Source organism: Drosophila ficusphila, unplaced genomic scaffold, assembly GCF_018152265.1.
Source record: "Drosophila ficusphila isolate 14025-0441.05 unplaced genomic scaffold, ASM1815226v1 contig_470, whole genome shotgun sequence".
Classification (NCBI taxonomy): Eukaryota; Metazoa; Arthropoda; class Insecta; order Diptera; family Drosophilidae; genus Drosophila; species Drosophila ficusphila.
Window position 1 is genome coordinate 4,547,230 of NW_025064389.1, and position 15,714 is coordinate 4,562,943.

Genomic DNA, 15,714 nt, shown 5'->3' on the forward strand with positions numbered 1-15,714 from the left:
GCTGAGCTAAACTGAACAAACGAAAAAAAAATCAACCAAACCAAAAAAAAGACGAAGTTAGTGAAATGCGGGCTTGTATCCCTTCATGGTGAAGGTCACTTAAATACGAAGCTAGCAAATTTGGCGTTGTTCCGCAAAGAGTACAATAAGTTTATAATTGTTTATTATTTTCCGAGCAGCGCTTTCGCGCATCTGCTTGGGTAGAGGTTAGTAAAATTTATTGTGAACTATATGAAATATAGCGTATGGTGGGTGTAGGGGTAGTGAATCACTTGACTCTTGTTGAAATCAAACTCAACCACAATATCTAATTTATTAATAAAATTCTGAATTTTATTTAACAAATTCTTCTATTCTTTTCCTTTATTAATATTTTTACTTTTTTCTTGGAACTGCAGACGGTAGTTTTAATTAAAGTTTTTGCATTGCCCGTTTAATTAATATATTTTACGCAGGTTTTTTTTTAGAAAATAAATAGAAAAACGTGCCCACTTACATGAATTTACTAGGTATGCTGTTTTCTCAGATCTTGTATTACCAAAAAAACAAAACCTTTTGGGAAGAGGATTGGGTTTATTCTATCGTTGAGCGCCAATTAATAATATTTCGTTGTCCTCGGTGTATGCGACATGTAACATCTAATGTCTCACCAAAGTACTCGGTCAGGAACCACTTGTAGTGGTCGCCTGTGGATATCAGGGACACAAGGGGGTGCCCGTAGCTGGCCGCACCGAATAGCTGAACTGCTTGTGCCCTTTGCTGCTAACCTGTAGAGGGGACCGTTACCGGGACCGAACAATTTGTAGATGCGGGGTAGGTGACAGTCGTTAGCCACACTTTGTCACTGAGTAGTCGTACCGCAACACCAGTCTTTAGGAGAAGAGAGAATCCGACAGGAAGCAGGATCTCTATCAATAACCGAATTTATGCTGAGTGGAAACTGTCTTTTTTAACTACTAGCCTTAAGCTATTAACAACCGTCGTCGGAGTTGATTTTATGAGCTAATGCTCTTTATTCGTTTGAATCTAAAGTTTAACTAAATACAACTCTTTTACTTAAAGCTAACATAAGTTGGAAAATCATAACGGCCACGCAAATATGCTGTGTCAGCGATTTCGCCGTTGCTTGGGTACATTCGGACGTCGACTCTGTCTGGTTGACTTCAGTTAACTTATATTTACAACATTTAATTTCTATTAAAATAACAATATTCAGTTAAATACCCCTTTTGCAAAAAAGCACAAGGGAAATGAAAAGTCATGTAACCTATTCATTGTTGGATTCCTTTGTAATCTTACAAATTTCTTTGTTTTATTCAAAAATAGTAATAATTATTTTACATACAAAATAAAGTTAAGTAATTAAATTTGTATTATTTATAAAAACTAGTTAAAGATTACGCAACTGTAAAACCTTGATGAAAAATATTGTATTATGTAAAACGACTGTAAGGCTTCCTTTTTTATTTACTGATCAATCTCATTGTATTTAAAGGTAAAAGTGACAGTGCTTCCGTACAGAAATTGGAAGAACAATTGGGATTGCTAAAGGATGAATATGCAAAGCAGCAACATATTTATACGGAACTACAGCATAAGTACAACAAAATTATTGCAACATCAGCTAATGAAGAAATCTCAAAAGACCTTGGCAACTTGGTTTCACGGCTGTCGTTGACAGTTGCTTCATTATTTGGTACTCATACTTATGCTGATATCTACATACGAAATCATGAGAAAATATTTCCGGCTCATAAGATCGTCCTTCATGCACGGTCAAAGAAATGGGGAGATGATGTGTTAACAAACACAGAGGAGCTGGACTGGAGCGATTTTAATGAGGATGTTGTGTTAGCACTTTTGCGATGGATTTACACAGACCTTATTGATTTGCAGAATGACGAACTAGCTTTGGATCTTCTTAGAGCATCACATCGATTTGGTTTGTCATCTCTTTTTAGACTGTGTGAGTTGGCGTTAGTTGCTTCCGTAGAAGAAAGATCTTGTATACGATTTTATTGTGTTGCGAAACAAGTGGCTTCAACAACTCTGTTAGACTATTGCTCTGGTATAATATCAACGCACTGGGAAGATCTTACAACGCAAGACTTTGAACACATGACCGGATCCTTAATGCTTGAAATGCTAAGGACCAAAACAAATTATCCACTTCATACTGCTGTTAGACTCCAACGGGATGACGTTGTAAGCCTTATTTTTCAAGAAAATGGTGATGAAGTAAGTACTTTTTCTTATTATATTAATAGATAAATCCAGGTAAAATATTCAAATACAAATCTGTTAGTTCCATATCTTGATCAGTATTTTAAAATATCACACCTCTAAAAGTTAGTCTAGGATATATGGTATGTATCTGTTACAAATTAAATTTAAAAATCCGCTGCAGCGAGTTTTATAGATATAGTCAAGAATTTCAAATGGTTATGATATGCGTACTTTTACCAAATATCTGACATTTATATTCGTAATTGCCAACGAAAATTGGAAAGACCAATGCTAAATTTATAAAAAAAAAAAACAACAACAAGGTATCGTCATATTTTCATACTGATATTTTTAAGAAATTGTTTTGAATTTGGTCTACACAAATACAAAATTCTGTTTTGTTTCTAAGTTTTTCTTAGTTTATTCTGAAAAACGTGTTTTTTTTTAAATTGTAACAAAAAATTGATTACTACAAAATCAGCGAGATTTCTTTGACTGATCCGCAAAAAATAAACAATGAGTAAATTCAAGTTTGATCGGAATCTTTCCAACAGTTTTAGTTATGCATTTCGAAGGTGACCGACACCTTCGCCCTCAATAAATACAAATCTTCAAAATAAGCAACTGGAAAGTTTTACTGTGTTATTAAAAACGCTGTCATTAAAAAAACCTCTTAAACAGGTGGATTCTATAAACCGTAGAAAAAATTACTTTATCATTTAAGAACAAGTTATTGCTTTGCTCGGCTATCAACTCCAATTTTCCAAACACTAACGCCTGAATTTTTCGAAATTTTGTTTCGCCTCGAAGTTCTTGCTTATGTTCTTGCTTATGTGAACCTCTGTGTGCTGTGGGAGTGAGCAAAAAATTAGGCATAGGTTTTATCGTAATGATTACTTTCCGATTTAAGAACAGGTATTAGTAAAAAGCTTATATTTATGTTAACAAGAAAGGAAGCTAGCTTCAGCTTGCCCTTGCAGTCATTAAATTTGTCGAACAAAATACATAAAAGCTAAACAACATTGAAGCATTGTTCACATGACAGCTATATGATATAGCTGTTCAATTTTGTTAAAATTTAATTCGTAATTCAAGAGTCATTAGAAAACTCTATATTCCAAAAATCATGCTTGTCTGATAAAAAAAACAGCTATATGATAGAGTTATCTGATTTTGATACAATTTAACCCGAAATTTAATAGTAGTTAGAAAACGCCATATGGAAGAAATCAAGTCGATCTGATCAAAAACAACGGCGTAGGAATTTTTAATTTCATTATCTCATATGAGAGCTATCCGATATAGTCGCCCGATCCGTTTCGACTTATATACTGGGTGAAACAACTACACAACTTTTGGTAAAGTTTGAGCAAGATAGCTTTAAAACTGAGAGAATAGTTTCAAGATAAACAGACAGACGGACAGACTGAGGGTCTGAAGTGTGCCTCCTTCACTGCGTTGCAAACTTCTGACTGAAATTGCTCTGCAACGGTATAAAAAAATTAATCGGTCTGACGTCATTTTTGGGAAGCCTCGGGAAACAGGTTCGCCGTCGTATTTACCGTGTTTAGTAAGGAATAAAGAAAGTTAAAGTTTTGGCAGTGGTTTTTACGAGAAAATGCAAATTTTGTCTTATAATTTGCGACATTTAATAGTTTAAGTTGAAACTAAAATCCTTTAAAACTATTGCTCGAAACGATTTGAAGTTTTGGGGCAATATTCCAGACATTTTGCAAACTTTAACAAAAAAAAAGATTTTTTAAAACAGTGAAGCATTGTAACTCCTTAATGTGTGTCTAAATCGTCATGCCTTTCAATGGGTTCCAAATCAATAACACAAAAACTTTCAGTGCCACAAATTGGTCCTGTATTTACCCACAAATTATTTTAAAAATTAAAAATACCAATCCAAAATGCTATACCATTGTATTTACATTTAAAGTTCTCGAAATCTCGTCGTTCATACGGACAGGAAGATATAGATAGACTCGTGTGTTAATCCTGATTCAGTGTAGAGTATGTTTACCCTAGTGTAGAACGAAGGAGGAGATAGAGTTTTTGTAATATGTTAAACGAGTAAGGGGTATATATATTTATGAACCTTTAAATTCACTTTAAAGATAAAAATAACAAATATAGCAAGTAATAAATTATTGTTAGGGCTATTACAACTCGCTGGATTACAAAGATTTCCACGACAATAGCAGTGTTTTTTTACTGCTCCTCCCAAAATATCGGTCTTGATAAGAGTACAACCCTCATCATAAACTTCCTGAACTAAATGTTCTTGTTCCCAATGTTTATTGCGAAAGATCTGAAAATAAGTTAAGTGGTAACAAATTAGAGATGTCCCTGAATTCTCGTAGGGGAGGGTGGTCCCATACCGACCCCCTAAAAGGCAAAAGCGATAAAGGTGAGAAAAATCAATTTTTCAGTTCAGTTCAAAAATTTACTATGTAGAGGGATCAGTTTACTATACATCTAAATGATTAGTAAGTGCGTAGGTGCTTTGAAGCGTTAGATATTCAGGCAAATATAAAACTCTACTTTTTGGTCGTACTCAAAAGTAGTGGTCCGAAACCGACCCCCTATTTCTTAACAGAAAAATTTAATAACATAAAATAGAATTTAATGATTTTGACGTTTATTAAGAAATATATTGAAGGTTCTTTCCAGAAAATAAAAATTACTGTATGAAATAAAGGGCACTGTAGTCAATTGATGAAGTCTGAGTTGTCCTCTTTCTCATAGTAAGTTTTCGCGTTGTTTTCGAGTTGTTTTTCGAAAGCCGCTCGTTGATGACTGTCTCTTCGCTTTCTTCTGATGTGTTTTGATGTTTCTGTTACTTTTCTTTACTGAATCTTGTTTACTTTTTCATATTTTCCCTCAAAAATACGCTATGACATATTAAGCTGCCAATAAATGGGGGTCGGTTTCGGACCATAACCTAGCGGTCGGTTTCGGACCACCACGACCTTTTCTTATTAACTGCTCGGCATTAACTAAAGACGCAAAGAGCGATGTAATTCTAATTATGTGAGTGAAAGCTAGGACTATCAACTATCAGAAAACCTTACCCTCCGATTTTTATGCGGAGAAAAAAATTTTAAAAATATTTAAGCTCAAGTTCAGAAAAGAAAAAAAACTGAATGTCAGAGGCGTTGAAACAAAACAAACGGAAAAATTGCAGTAAAACAAAAGAAGTCAAATTGGCTATCTATCTCCAAAATGTCTGTGTTATAACAGCTTTTCACTGAAGTTACCGACAATTCGGCTAGCATCGCCATCTCTGAGAAACATGGGGGGGGTCGGGATGGTACGACCGGTCGGTATGGGACCACTCTCCCCTACTTTTTTTAAACAGCAAAAAGGCATGCAGCGGCAAACCCCTTAAGGTTTTAACTATTTCCATCAATTTGATTTCCCTTTTTCGAATTGGCAAAAATAGCAGAAAAACAAGAACGGAAGCTTGCTTCGGCGAGCCGAAGCCAATATATTTATTTATTACTATTATCTTTTTTCTTAGATATTCAACAGTCTTTAGAAAACTCGGCACGATTTTAGTTTCCGGGGCGCCAAGATTTGAGGGCACCTTTTGGGTAATTGGCCCAAAATAAAAACTTTTAATAAAACAACATTTTTCGATATCTCACACCGTTTACGAGATATCGAGCCTTAAATGTCGGCTATTAGTGTGGTCGTTACACGTCACGGTTACGGGCTACGGGAGAAAATCTCTTGATTCTCTTTTCAAGCGAACGGTCGTGTTTTTTTGTGCGCTCCGAATTTTTCATTTTATTGATACAACCAGCGGTGGTTCTGTTATCAAATTTGAATATTAATTTGCTTAAATACCTTTGTGTTCGAAACCGTTCGCTTCGCGAGTGAATTTTTGTGCATTTAACGATTTATTTAATGGTTTAATTTTTGTCTTACTGACTTTCTTTTGTGCTTCGTCCGTCAACAGTAGTGTTGTTGTAACAAGTGCATGCACATTAACTGTCCCCGCTCTTCCGCTCTCTCGCTCTCCCGCTCTTCTTTTTTTGGACTAACAAACTCGAAAGTTCTAAGCGTGCAATTGTTGCGGTACATTTGAGTTTCTTGCTTTAAAATTTCGATTTCAATTTCTCTTGGCACAGTGGTCCCTGATTTAATAAACATGGAATCTTGCAATTTCTGTTTAAAAAAACCTGCCTTCAGTTAATAAAGCCTGAGCAGGGTAAACTCACTTGTTGGCTTTGTGACAGGATGGTGCACACTAAGTGCGCTGGATTCACAGGGCGGACAAGTGATGATCTAAGTAAAGGCCTTGGTTTACAGTTCTGCTGCGAAGCTTGTCGCGAAGTTGCGAAGGAAATGAAGTCCTTCATGAGCCAAACTAAAGGCGGCCTTAAGGGACTGATCGCTAGTTTTGGCATAGCTAGAGATAGTTTTGCCAGGGCTAATGATCTACTCTTAGCGCTGGACTCGGAGTTTAATAGCCTTAAGCTATTAGAGGAGTCCCCGAAGCGCAAGAGGGCTGCTGGTGGTAGGCCTGAGGGAGTCGCCCCGCAACTCCGAAGAGACCGGCAGAACTCCTCTGCGGATGAGCAGCCGACTTTAGCAACCCCTCAAATGTTGCTAAGATCGGCAGCCAAAAAAGATTCGGACCCCGATCAATCCACAGTGGAGTGTAGACCAACGCCTCTAAAAAGTTCCGATTTGTCCGAAGGTGGTTCTCAAAATGTAATTCCACCTAACCAACCAAATATACCCCCACAAGAGGCTTCTGAGACCGGACTACCTATATAGTGCTATAGTGCGCGCGCTCTTGTGCATTGATACATATGCTATATTATTTTTTGAGGTAATTGTCTTCGGCCAAAAGTACCGCAAATATTGCAAGTTCCGCGAAAAATATGTGCAATAAGTAATTTCGCCCGCTACAAGCTCTCACTATAATCCGACATTTTTAAGCTCGATATCTGGTAAACGGTGCGAGTAACCGAAAAATTTTTTTATTAAAAAGTGTTGACTTTGGTCCAATTACCCAAAATATGTCCTTAAATCTTGGCGTCCCCGAAACTAAAATCTCCCCGAAAACTCTATGTTCCAAAATTCATTTTTTGAATTGACTACTATCGCATTTTAAATAAAATTTCATAAAAATCGGATGACTATACCATATACCTTCTGTCAAAAAAGTACCGGGACTGGGTTAATAACACTCACATTTTCTATTTATTCATCCAAATTTATTTTGTCGCCTTCAAAGTAGTCCCCATTAGAGGCAATATACATATGCCAGCGATTCTTCCAGTCTTCGAAACATTTTTTATAAGCGTTTTCCGGGATAGCCTTCAACTCCCGTGCCGAATTTTGTTTAATGTCTTCAATGGTGCTAAAACGGGTTCCACGAAGCGGCAACTTGAGTCGAGGAAACAAAAAGAAGTCGCACGGAGCTAAATCTGGCGAATACGGAGCTTGTTCGATGGTATTTATCGAGTTTTTGACCTTGTATTCGTTGACAATGGTAGCTCGATGCGGCGGCGCATTGGAACAAGCCGTGCAGCGACTCGTTTCATACCCAAACGGTCAGTCAAAATGGTACGAATTGACTCGTGAGAGATGTTCAGGACTTGTGCTATCTCTCGTAAGCTGACATGATGATTTTCAAAAATAAATTCCTTCACTGCATCGATGTTAGTGTCGGTGAGAGAGGTGGATGGTCGTCCCGAACGAGGCATGTCTTCGAGAATCTTACGACCCTCTTGGAATGCTTTGTACCACTCAAAAGCACGTGTTCTCGATAAAACTGCATCACCATAAGCCTTCTGCAACATTTTTAACGCGTCAGTACAAGAAATTTTGTTCGCAACACAAAATTTAAGACAAATTCTTTGTTCAATATAGTTGTTCATTATAAAATTCGGCAAGCAATCAGAACATAGACTGACGTAACCAGCGACTGTAAACAAACTACTTCACAGATCGCGATCAAACTTTACTTAGTAATGCAGAACAGTGTTACCAACATAACAAAAAAAAAATTTTCGAAATCGGTTTAGCACAGGCGTTTTAATTAATCCAGTCCCGGTACTTTTTTGACAGAAGGTAGCTGTCATATGAACAATTGTCGAAAATATAGAAACTTCATAGAAAAATCGACATATGTAGCTTCGATGTTTTTTAGCCTCTGTGTGTTTGGTTCGAAATATTTGGTGTATAAGCTTCGGCTCTTCTTGTTTCTTATTTTTTCCCCGCTCGTATTATGAACGCAGTTTATTTTAAAATATTGCTTTTATGGGTTAATCGGATTGTATACTTATTTCGAGAAATCAAATCGTTTTTTATACTATACCCATTCAATCATTAAACTGGATTCATACTCTTTAAAAAATAAACATCTGTAATAGCATTGACAAATGGCCGATGATCTCAAGATTAAGAATTTTTTATGGTTTTAAAAATTTGACCACACCTGAGTTGTATTTTTTTGTTGGGCACATCCTCTGGTAACAGCTTCTTGGTTCTGGCCATTTTGTAGGCGCAGAATTGAAATAGATTTCAAACACATCGTTGAATATGGGCACGGTACGATGTAATTAGAAGACTTTTGAAACTGCGAACACAGTGGTGTAGTAATCGATTTATTGTCTACAACATATTTTTCAATAGATACGGAGCACTTAAAGCATTTTAATACTTCAGCCAAGGAATGTTCGGCTGTAATAAAAATATAAAAATAGTTTTTAAATTTTTTTATATGAAAAAATTAAATACATAGTTGTTAAATTTTTTTATATGAAAAATTTTTGGGAATAACCAAGTTTTTGTTTATTTCCCTACTTTTTAATATCCTTATTAAACGATTCAAAAATTAAATTTTTAGCTTATTCAACTTTAATATATCTATGTACATACATACATAAAATAAAACATAAAAAGTTGACAATTCTAAAAAATCAACTCAACTATGGCAATGAGCAAACAATAATATTATACCGCTTTCACTTGGCACCTTTTTGAAACTTTCTAAAACTTCATTGCTTTTTGCAGGTAATCTATGTACATATGTGTACCTAAGAGTTAATTCTTTCGTATACAATGTACAGAAGTGGACACGAGTTTACCACACTATGCAATCCCCAATTTTGAACTCCAATTTCACCTTTTTATACTCGAGGACTGCAAGAAGGCGATGAAATGATAAAAATGTCCGAGGGTGCATAGCTGTGCAAAAGCCGCACGTATCCAAAAAAAAAAATTGTATGCCAGATTTCAGTTTGCAAAGGAGCATTTGAAAAAACCACTGATTGTTTCGAAAAATTTTCTGTGGGATGATGAATCTAAGTTTTGTCGATTCGGATCTGATAGATCGATCAAATATATTTGTTTCCAAAACCGTTTTTCCAAACAATCAGTGGTTGGACTTCAAGCACATCTTTTTATACTCTCTTAATGACAACAAGAATCATCAGTTAACTTTAACCAAAAAAAAAACGAGACCGCCGGTATTAAAAACTAAAAATTTGAAGAGTGTGCTAAACTGGTGTCCAGCCTGATTTTGAGGTACATATTTAGGTTCAGAGGCTTGGTAAAGGAAAACGGTAAAAGCGAATGGGACAAAATTAACGGTGCATGTTGTCCTATTAATAGAGAAAACGTACATAAAAAAAATTCGGCGAAAAATCTTCGAGGAAAGGTGAAATTGGAGTTCAAAAATGGGGATTGCATAGTGTGCTAAACTCGTGTCCACTACTGTATATGGTGACATGTACATATGTAACTGTCCATTAAAAATGTAATATTAAAACTTCATTGTTTTTAAGCCCATATGCTTAGTTCTCGAGACACTGTTCTTTTTAAGCATTCATGATTATAAAAAAAAAAAAAACAAGAAAAAAAATACATAAAGGTTAAACAACATCAAAGCTACATATCTATGTACATAGTACATACATACATACATATGTGTTGTTTATCCAGTCGGTATCTTAACATCACACGTACGCGTGATCGCGTCAAACAATTGCTGTCATTTCTATCACTAATCAAAGTTTTTGTGCGCCTTTCGCAGCTATTTGCGACCTGACGTTTTCTTTGATCTCTAGAAAATTTTTTGTTAACTTAAATAGACGCAAATTATATTATTTTCATGTATATCTCACGTATTTTAAAATATTCCATTAGCCTGAAAGGTTGTTACAAGTATCCCCACGGGTGCGGATACTTGAACCATTCGAGACAAAAATTTAAAATGCTCATAAAGTTAAAAAAAACGTGACATATTATTTCACAAAATACTTTAAATGCAAAGGAATGATTGCTCTTTTAGATTCCTATAAACAGCATACCCTAACGTCGAATTGTTCAGACATAATAATGTTCAACAAAAAAAGTGGTTCACCTATCCCCACTCTCCCCTATATTTCGTTTGGCATATGATATAGTAATCCGATTTTAACAACATTTAATTCGAAATTTGATAGTAACGAAAACACTATCTGGAAGTAATCTCCTTTACTGGGTTGCAAACTTCTGAATTAAGGGATTATATTTCCCTTTTTTATTTTCAAAAAATCGAAAATTTTTTTATTGCTTTATCTTAAAGAACAACTCCTTGAGAACATTTTCCCAAATTTTCATAGAGATTCGAGCAGTAGAAAAAAAGTTACAGCGCTCCTAACCGCGCGCCTTGTCGCGGCCCGCAACTGAACTTAAAACTTTAAACGCGAATATCTCGAAATGGTGTTTCTTGAAAAATGACTTTGCGGTGATAACGATTGGCGGAAAACTACTGAACCGATTTACTTCAAATTGTTTTCAAATGTTCGTAATGAAATTGTCTTGTGCTTGAACGATCGACTTTTCACGCACAAACTTTTTTTTCGCCGAAATGAATTTTTTAGTGAAATTTCTAGAGACCAAAAAGCTCATTTTTAGCATAAAACGTTCCCGTATGCATAAAAAAACAAAAAATTTTAAAATCGTTCGTTCAAGCACAAGGAATTACACTAAACTAAAGAAATTTTTTACTTTTATGGTTTCGGTTGACCTGTTCGACCTGGGGAATTATTACCGCAAGGCTCTTCAAAAAAAAGGCCTCTAAGGGAAACAGCCATCCCTTAAAAACTATTTAATATTTTTCCACGAAATTTTGCACAAAAATTGTTAATAAAGTGTACTATCAAAAAATTAAAACATCCGTGTAATTAAACAATAACTACATACCTAAAAAAAATACGAACTTTCCTCTTTTTCTTCGACAAAGAAGGTATATAACCCCTTAAATCATAATATGTATGTTGAATAAAATTTTATAAAATATCTCATAAAGCTGGCATATGAAAAATCTTCGAAAATGTAGAAAATGAATTGAAAAATCGTAATAGCTTCCAAGTTGTTTAGCCATTAAGTATTTTATTCAGCACATTTGATGACTGCAAGGGAATATACATAAGCTTCGGTTCGCCGGAGCTAGCTTCCTTTCTTGTTTCGGTAATAATCTTAAACTTCTCCTACATATTTATGTATGTCAGCTAAATTATAAACATATGTACATAACATATGTAGTCTTCCGAGTTCAACAAAACTTAATTCGTAATTCAGGATTGATTAGATTTGGATTATACAAAAAAAAAACGTTCATGTCTGTATACATATGTACAAGTATGTATGTATATGTACAAATTTATAATAATCAGGGCTAACAGAGTTATGTTTTTAAATGAAAAAATATTTATTTCCATATTTTCGCCTTTTTTTCCTATAAATCCATATTTTACACAATCACTTGAATAAATCCATATTTTGAGCATTAAAGTGTCTGAAAACCTATAGAAAGATATGTTTGGCTCAAATACATATGTATTATAAAATTTCTGTCTTTTGCCTTATACTCGATAATAAATAATGTAAACAAAACATCGTTGCGTCGTTAATCAATCAAAATATGTATCATCGAATGTAACAATTATGATGCAGTTTATATTTTAAGATTCAGTTTTTATTCCATATTTCATGCTTTCAGTTCTTATTCTTCAGGACATATCGCGAATGTTAGGAGGAAATCTCATTGATAGTTCTACAGAAGGTGACGATCTTATCCTGAATTTATCACCTGCTGAACTGAATGCATATGCAAATGCTCCTGTTACATCTTGCGATGTTGAGCGTTCATTTTCATCATATAAACACAAACACAACAACATCATACAAACGCCGTAGTTTTGTTTTTACTAATCTGACACAACATGTCATATTGTTCTGCAATGATCTTTGAGACAAACGGCGAACTTTTGTTTGTAGCGATTTCTAATTGTTCATGTCATAAAAAGTTAATATGATCGATATAATCGTCTACGTTTATCCATTTTTATACCTATGTATATTTATCCCTTTTTTCGTCTATACTACCTATATTTATCCATTTTATTCCATATTTGTCAACTTTTTTGTCCATATTTCTCTATTTTTTCGTCCATAAATCCATACATATTTTTACGTTTTTAAGAACATAACTCTGTTAGCCCTGATAATAATCAATACAAACCTAAAACAAATGCAACAGTTAAAATTAAGCTGCAGAGTGATTTTTTCACGCCGTCCATAATTATGCATAGGTATGCATGTGTATATGTATGAACTTAAATATGTATGTGACTTAATGTCAATCAGGCCACGTTTCCTTAAAAGAGCCAATTTATCTGAAATTAAGAATATGTAAATATTTACTTTACTTCAGCTTATTCATACATATGTGCAAAAAACGAACATACACACAGATGCACTTACATATATTAAAATATATGTTTTAACAGTACATGAATGATAAAAAATATTATTTAATTACTCCATATGTATATATGTACAAACCTTTTATTTGTAAAAAAAAGTCCATAAAAAAATGATAATAATTATGTATGTACATATGTACTTAGATCTACCAAACAAGTAAAAGAGAATGAAGTGATGGGTTAAACTAAACAAGAGCTGGCTGTACAAACCGACCGGGCCTCGTATTGTTGGTTAAATCAATTTTTATACGTATGTATGTATGGATGTGTGCATGTACACAAATATGTTTATCACGTCAAAATCATTGAATATGTACACATGTATGTACATACATTGTAGCTAATTTGTATGTATGTATGTTAATCATCAAAGATGCCTAAACGAAGAAGTAACTTTAAACGTTGACGCGTTCGGATGTGTTGAAATGCTCTTTCACACTTTGTAGAAATCGGATCTTATATCAGATTCCCACACAGACACATACATAAAGTTCGTTTCATTTGAATCGGACACCTAGCAACTTTTATGGTTGATCGCTCGTGGCGAAGACAAAAATAGTTGAAAGCTTAAATTTTTTAAAAGTTATAATCTCTGTTCTATTGTGATTCTAAAATTTTTTCATTTTTGCTTTTTATTGAGTTTTTGCACTGCTGCATGGATTTTTGCATGCTGAAAATCGTTTCATTTGGATAGGACCGTTGTCAGTAATCACTTGTGTGTACAGTGCGCAGTTAATTTAAAACGTTTTTTTTTTTTCAATCTGATGCTATTATTGATCAAATGAAACTAAAATAGGCATTTGATTGGATAAAGATGGGAAAATGGATGGGGGAAAATTGATGCATATTTGGACTCAGGCCTTAATGTGAGCCAAATCGCCACGAAAATAAAAAAATCGCGAAATGTTGTAGACGGTTATTGGCAGATAGTGAAAACTATAAAAAAAAATTATAAAGGGCTCCAAAAAACAAAGTTAAACGTCTGAGATAAGCGGCTTATAGTGAAAAAGGCCTCCAATTCCACTTTGTCCTGCGCCGGTTTGGCTCATTATGAGGCCAACAAGGTGTCTAAAACCACCATTTGGCGGACTTTACATACTTGCCAACACTTGGTGCTATCAAAAATGGCAAGTTCTCCAAGAATCACAGAGATCCATCGTCAGGCACAATTTTACAGAAAAAAATATTGAAACGAATTGGCGCTCAGTAAGCCATTCTTAAGGCAGGTTCTCACCTTGTAGGGCCAAAAAATTGACATTTTAAAAAAAAGTGTTTTGAAAAAAGGGTTAAAGATAAAAATCTGAAATTTGTAACTTTATTTGAAAACATATTTATTTTGCGAAAAAAAATTTCAAAATTGTAAAATCAAAAAAGGGGGGAGGGGGCGTTCCTCAGTTGCAACATTTCGGCAAAAAGGGGTCCCGCTTACGGAAGTGATTCAGCCAAAACGGGTGATCAGAAACACAAAAACCGAAAAGATTCTTAAAGTGTACAGTACTGTGCATAAAATAAAATGAACTAGGATCAGAAAAAAAAAATGAAAAAGAACCTGCCTTAAAGGCTCCTGCTAAGCTTTATTTTAATATTTTTTAATGTAATGAAACGATTTCAGCATGCAAAAATCCATGCAGCAGTGCAAAAACTCAATAAAAAAAGTGGGGAAAGCAATAATAAAAAAATATAACTGCATTTTAGAATCGCAATAGAAGTGAGATTATAACTTAAAAAAAAATTTTAGCTTTCAACTATTTTTGTCTTGGCTACGAGCGATCAACTATAAAAGTTGCTAGCAGTCCTATCCAAATGAAACGAACCTTTAAATTTGCTTTGAAGATAAAAATAACAAATAATGTAAGTAATAATAAATTTCCACGACAATATGTTTGTTTTTTTTACTGCTCTTCCCAATATATCGGTCTTGATAAGAGTACAATCCTCATCATAAACTTCCTGAGCCTAATATTCCTGTTCCCAATGTTTACTGCGAAAGATCTGAAAATAGGTTAAATGAAGTACTTTTTTTTAAACTATTAACTCTCTTAACTATGTATTTGCATCAATTTGATTTCCCTTTTTCGAATTGGCAAAAATAGCAGAAAAACAAGAAAGGAAGCTTGCTTCGGCGAGCCGAAGCTAATATGTACAGTAGAATCCGGTTATAACGACTTTCAAGGGACCGACCATTTTTCGTCGTTATAACCGGAAGACGCACTAAGCAACAGGAGGAAAAAAATATATATTTTTGGATTATTTTATGGTTGCTGTGTTTGTAATAGGTTTTTAAAATAATTCAAATTAATTTTTTAATTAAAACGAAAAATTTAATAAATTAAATTCAAAAACATAGGTTTTTCTAAATACTGAAAACTGAATGAGATTATTATTGCACATATTGCATTTGGCAAATTAAAACATTCAGTTTTCTCGGAAAAAAGCAGAAAAAACTAGAAATATAACGGCACATCTCATGGAATAGACTATGAGGTCTGCACACACAGTGTGACGTCGGCATTGCACTTCGACTCTCTCCCTCTCTCTCTCTCTCGCAGCAACGATGTTAAGGCGACAGCTAAAACTAACAAAGAGTAGTGACAATGTAAGATCCTTCATGTCGCTGCTACGCACACAAGCATGGGTGCCGATCACTAATAAATACATACATTTCTAACAGCGTGTTTTGATGCTTAAATTTGGCACTATTGCAATGTAT

The 15,714-nt window shown here is 34.5% G+C and overlaps 2 protein-coding genes across 6 annotated transcripts in view; one reads left to right on the forward strand and one right to left on the reverse strand.

The window, feature by feature from the left end:
• The window catches only part of LOC108093265 (rabankyrin-5), a 70,508-nt gene that overhangs the window by 12,481 nt on the left and 42,313 nt on the right, over positions 1 to 15,714 (forward strand). Inside the window, exon 2 of one of the 2 annotated variants that reach the window (XM_043208511.1) lies at positions 1,496 to 2,238. The exons of the other annotated variant lie outside the window; for it this stretch is intronic. Within the exon in view, the coding sequence (XP_043064446.1) occupies positions 1,496 to 2,238 (743 nt within the window). The remainder of the gene's footprint in view (positions 1 to 1,495; positions 2,239 to 15,714) is intronic. 2 annotated transcript variants of the gene reach the window in all.
• LOC108100612 lies at positions 7,399 to 14,280 on the reverse strand. 4 transcript variants are annotated; one of them, XM_043208516.1, is made up of 4 exons: positions 13,215 to 14,280; positions 12,761 to 12,895; positions 8,687 to 8,931; positions 7,399 to 8,039 (listed from the first exon to the last, which is right to left on the reverse strand). In XM_043208516.1, the coding sequence occupies exons 2-4, from the start codon at positions 12,816 to 12,818 to the stop codon at positions 7,704 to 7,706; spliced, it is 639 nt and encodes a 212-aa protein (XP_043064451.1). In that variant the 5' UTR covers positions 12,819 to 12,895; positions 13,215 to 14,280; the 3' UTR covers positions 7,399 to 7,703. The 4 variants fall into 4 exon arrangements, with proteins under 4 accessions (XP_043064451.1, XP_043064450.1, XP_043064449.1 ...); XM_043208515.1 differs by having other exon boundaries at positions 12,761 to 12,914; positions 13,219 to 14,279; XM_043208514.1 differs by having other exon boundaries at positions 12,761 to 12,914; positions 13,215 to 14,279.

Coding starts and splice junctions, on each gene's coding strand:
- LOC108100612 (XM_043208516.1), bottom strand. CDS start 12,818: ATGGACGGCGTGAAAAAATCACTCTGCAGCTTAATTTTAACTGTTGCA. Junction 8,932..12,760: donor AACTGTTGCATTTGTTTTAG/GTTTGTATTGAT, acceptor TTTTTATTACAG/CCGAACATTCCTTGGCTGAA. Junction 8,040..8,686: donor AACAAAAAAATACAACTCAG/GTGTGGTCAAAT, acceptor AAAATGTTGCAG/AAGGCTTATGGTGATGCAGT.